The sequence below is a fragment of the Fragaria vesca genome, linkage group LG5 (genome assembly GCF_000184155.1).
Source record: "Fragaria vesca subsp. vesca linkage group LG5, FraVesHawaii_1.0, whole genome shotgun sequence".
Lineage (NCBI taxonomy): Eukaryota > Viridiplantae > Streptophyta > Magnoliopsida > Rosales > Rosaceae > Fragaria > Fragaria vesca.
The window spans coordinates 1334627-1339495 of record NC_020495.1 but is presented as its reverse complement, the minus strand read 5'-3'; the positions used below and the strand labels follow the sequence as shown (position 1 = coordinate 1339495).

The following is a 4869-nucleotide window of genomic DNA, read 5'->3' as shown; positions in this document are numbered from 1 at the left end:
TCTGATTTGATCCGCTCAACCATCTAGCGCCTTCACCTCTAGATCCGATCCAGACTTCTAATTCGGCCTCAACCTCGGCCTCTTCTGATTTGACCTTGACTTGTTCTGATTCGACCTCGACGTCGCCGGCCCAACGACGAAGCCTCCGGATCGACGATGACGCCTTCTGATTTGATCTGCTCAACCATCTAGCGCCTTCAACTCTAGATCCGATCTAGATAAACCCGTCGTTGCTGGCATCGACGGCGTCGGGAAACGAAGGCTCTACCGAGAATGGAACCGTCCTCTTGACATGCTCAACGCTCAACAAGCTCACAATTGACTGGTTATGGTTATGATAGTATATTTCCAACACAGTAGTAGTATATTTTTGTCATTACGATAGTATATTTTTGACACTGTAATAGTATATTTTGTATTACTTGGTAGTAGTAGATTTTATTATGTATGGTAGTAGCTTTTGTAGTTAGGGATAGTAGCTTTTCTAGTTGATGGAGTAGCTTTTGTTGCTGGTGGTAGTAGTTTTTTTGCTGGTGGTAATAGCTTTTGTAGTCGGTGGTAGTAGCTTTTCTATTCGATGGTAGTAGCTTTTCTTGCTGGTGGTAGTAGCTTTTCTAGTCAGTGGTAGTAGCTTTTCTAGTCGGTGGTAGTAGCTTTTCTAGCTAGGGATAGTAGCTTTTGTAGTTCGGGATAGTAGCTTTTTTTACTGGCGGTAGTAGCTTTTATAGTCGGTGGTAGTAGCTTTTCTAATCTGTGGTAGTAGCTTTTCTAGCTAGGGATAATAGTTTTTGTAGCTAAGGATAGTAATTTTTCTTGCTGGCGGTAGTAGCATTTATAGTCTGTGGTAGTAGTTTTGTAGCTAGGGATAGTAGCTTTTCTTGCTGGCGGTAGTAGCTTTCGTAACCGTTGAAAACCTCATCGGAATTCAGCCGGAGACATTGCCGGAGGTCGGCCGGAGTCCATCAGAGACCTCGCCGGAGGTCTGCCGGAGACTTTTCCGGGGAGAAGAGTGGTTGTTGACTTTTTACATTAGTGGCATTTTTGTAAATATAAAAGAGAAAATCTAATTTTTTTTGTTGGATAGCAGTCTGTAATTATGTTGAACTTCAATACTTAAACCAAAACCTTATTTAAGCTTGGGTGGACTTATATGGGTAAAAATGTTAGGGTGGACTTATGTGGGAACAAATATCTTAAAGTGGACTTATATGTAATTTGCCCTATCCTAATCCACATATCAAGTCCACATATTTAGTCTAATTAGAGGAAGATTGAAAACTAGAGATATCATTTTTTCTCATCAGCTTCAAAGACCGTTCTTGGCTCACAGTCATTATGAACTTGAAAGTACGAATCATCTTTTTCATTATTGTTGTTTTGCTAAAGAGGTATGGAACTATGCTGGTATTATCGTATTACTATCCCCTCTACTGATTTTTATTCTTGGCTCTCTCTTTGTGCTTCAAAACATTTTGATGATCTAGATTCGTTGAACAAAGTTCTTTTTATCTGTTATAATATCTGGCATGCTAGAAATAACTTAATTTTCAGAAATATCTACAAAACAACGATTCAGGTTTTCTATACTGTTGCTTTCATGATCTAGAATAATGCTTCACAAGTTCACTTTAAGAATCAAAGGTCTTGTTCTAGACTTATTAAATGGCACCCTCCGCTACCTTCTTTTTTAAAACTGAATTTTGATGTTTCTGTTATCCATGATCAAAAAGCTTATACAGGTTTTGTGATCAGAGATTCTCACGACTACCCTATTATTGCTTCAACAAAAGTTTTAGGACATTCAAATGTGCTTTGTGCCGAGGCTTTCGCCCTTAAAGCTCCAAAGCTGCCTTAATCCATCAAGCTAACCATATCAAAGTCGAGGGTGATTCTAAAGTTCTAATTGACTGCATCAACAACAAGATTAACACCCCCCGGCGGATCTCCACTTTGATCAAAGATATCAAGATGTTGGCTACTCAATTTGCAGAAATCGAATTTTCTCATGTTTAACGTGAGACAAATTTCTTGGTTGATGCTTTAGCTGATATATGTCATAAAATTTCTCTTGGCAGTTGGTCTAATACTTTACCTCCAAAAGCCAATTCGGCCTTTTTGTTTGATCTTAAACTCACGTTGTAGTAGAGGTTTTAGTTTGTAAGTTTCCTTATTTTGTTTATCGGAAAAAAAAAGTAAGTACACACGTCGTGTACCGAAAATTTCGTTTTTTCAGCCTCCCGATATAATCAAAACATACCAACACCTTCTCGTTCAAGATTCTCGAAACTTGACGAAATTTTCACGATATTCACCTTTGTAGAATCGAACCTGGTTGCACAGGGACTCGAAATACTCCTCAACTAACCCTGCTAATGACACCTTTTGTCCAATACAAGCATATTTTAATATATATATATATATATCCATATAAATTTTCACCTATTTTTCCTTGAAATTTTATCAATATCAATACTTTCCGAATATTTCTATCTAAACATCCAATTTTTAAACGATCGAAATTTTAATTATCGTCGATATTTTACTTTGCCGAAAACCTTCCGGAATAAAAGTAAAGCTACATGTCGTTGTTTTCATACTTACCCACACCGACTCTCATTGATCACCTATTATTCTATTAACCTACTTGGAGAACTCGCAGTTTCCTTGTCCTACTTTCTCAGCGATGAAACACGGCCGCCGAGAACTAGCTTCACGGTTATATCAGCCTATCAGGTACTTGCTAAATCTCTATTCTTCTCGGTTAATCTTTACTATTTTATACGTTCTCATATGAATATATAACCGAAGCCCAAATGCAGTCGACTTGATTCAAGTTGAGCTTTGTAACTGGGTTTCTAACTAGTGCCACAGTTCAGTTCATATTTCAGGTACTTTCGGAGGCTCTTTTGTTTCTGAGTTCTTTACTCTTTTGTATATCTTGGATCCATGAACTTCAATTCTTAAGAGTTTGTGTTAAAGTGATCAACTTTTAGATAATTCTGACAACGAAATACAAATTCTAAGAAGAAATTGCAATTGGGTTTTTACCAGAGAAGTTCACATACTAAATGGCTTCAAGTTTAGTGCATCACAAACGAAGAATTGAAGATAGGATTAGTGGGTTGCCAGAAGCAGTTCTTTGCCATATACTCTCCTTCCTTACAACCTTAGAGGCTGTCCAGACCAGTGTTTTATCACATAGTTGGAAGAATGTCTGGGCTTCTGTTCCCGTTCTAGATTTGGATGAAATGAAATTTTACAAACATTGTGTCAATTCACGGAAAAGATATGAACGAAGTTATTTTGAAGAGTTTGTGGATGATCTACTTTTCAATCGTGGTGAAGCAAACATTTACAGTTTCCGTCTTAATGTGATTAGTGGTGGGATGAACTCATCTCACATTGATGCTTGGATTTCCACTGCCATTAGGCATAATGTTGTGGAACTTAATCTTAGGGTTGGCAAACCTACACGCCCACATTTTGAGATCCCAATGCTACTTTTCACGTGCAGCACATTGATGAGGTTGAAGCTGTTGCTGTGCGAAAATTTTAGTGCCACGATTCCTAGCTCAAATTGTTTCCCGTCTCTCAAATTTCTCCATGTTACAGTTCAGCATCCTGATTCTGACTTAATGGAGAAGTTCTTTTCTTGTTTCCCTGCACTTGAAGAGCTGATTATTGATGGAGACGTTGCAGGTGCGACAGCTTACAATCTTGTTATATCTGCGCCTAAACTAATAAGACTGCATATTTGGTTCATTGTACCAGTTGCTTGGAATTATGAGTGCCAAATTTTTGTTACTGCTGATACTCCTAATCTTGAAGAGGTAGATATCGAGTATGACTGTCTGGTGAGCTATTCTTTGAAGAATGCCAATTGTCTGAGGAAAGCCAAGATATTTTTTCATACGGAAAATCTTGAGGACCGTGATTATTTTCTTGGCCTCCCAGATCGCATATGTCAGCTTTTTGCAGATATTTGTCATGCCAGATCCCTGACAGTTTCATCTACAATTTTTTCGGTAAGTATTTTCTCTAACTTGTTCCCTCAATGGTTGATAACCTTTTTCTGTATGTCCTGTAATTTCTTAAGGGAATACTGTATGATTGTCGAGCAAATCTTTATTTTTGCCCTGAGTATTTGATTTACTTGTTTACTTTATCATATCTGTAGGCTGTTGACATTAGATATCACAGTCTTCTGCTGACATTTGGTAATTTGAACCACTTGGAGCTACAACTTCAAACTTGTCGCTATTTGCAATCACTGACAACTCTGCTCAAGATATCACCAAATTTGGAACATCTCAAGATATCAGCCTTTACGGAAATTTTTTATGGAAATGTAAGTATATCTGGAACTACCCTTTTGCCAAATGATACCGGTATAATTTAGAAAGGTTTCAATATACTCACTTATTTCAAATCATATCTAGCAGAAAAGCTACTGTGATGATGTCGAGCTTGAACACGGATGGGATGCACCAGAGTCTGTGCCTGTTTGTTTGATTTCACACCTCAAGACTATTTGCCTATGGGATTTTCAGGGGTGTCCAGATGACATGGAAGTTGCAATGTACTTGGTGAAGCATGGCAAGGCTTTGAATAAGGTGACTATTTATAATCACTTCAGTAACGAAGAGATGGAGCTACGGTCTACTATTGCCTTATGGTCAAAATTTTCAAACTTCCCCAGGGGTTCCGAGACTTGTAAGATTCAGTTTGAGACAATGGTTTGATTCTTCTTTGGGAATATAACCTCATATGCACTTTTGTACATTTAACTAAGCAAGTGTTTTCATTTCTGCCTTTTTGATCTCTAACTTCCCGAGTTTCCCCGGGTTTTTTTTTTTTTTTTTNTTTTTT

General features: G+C 37.8%; 1 protein-coding gene across 1 annotated transcript; it reads left to right on the top strand.

The window, feature by feature from the left end:
- Positions 1 to 2864: 2864 nt before the first annotated feature.
- LOC101293486 (F-box/LRR-repeat protein At4g14096-like) lies at positions 2865 to 4812 on the top strand. The gene is made up of 4 exons (XM_004298707.1): positions 2865 to 2888; positions 3052 to 4025; positions 4178 to 4348; positions 4443 to 4812. Exons 2-4 carry the CDS (start codon positions 3069 to 3071, stop codon positions 4740 to 4742), a joined length of 1428 nt encoding a protein of 475 aa, XP_004298755.1. The 5' UTR covers positions 2865 to 2888; positions 3052 to 3068; the 3' UTR covers positions 4743 to 4812.
- The last annotated feature ends 57 nt before the right edge of the window (positions 4813 to 4869 follow it).

Coding starts and splice junctions, on each gene's coding strand:
- LOC101293486 (XM_004298707.1), top strand. CDS start 3,069: ATGGCTTCAAGTTTAGTGCATCACAAACGAAGAATTGAAGATAGGATT. Junction 4,026..4,177: donor TTTCATCTACAATTTTTTCG/GTAAGTATTTTC, acceptor TCATATCTGTAG/GCTGTTGACATTAGATATCA. Junction 4,349..4,442: donor CGGAAATTTTTTATGGAAAT/GTAAGTATATCT, acceptor CATATCTAGCAG/AAAAGCTACTGTGATGATGT.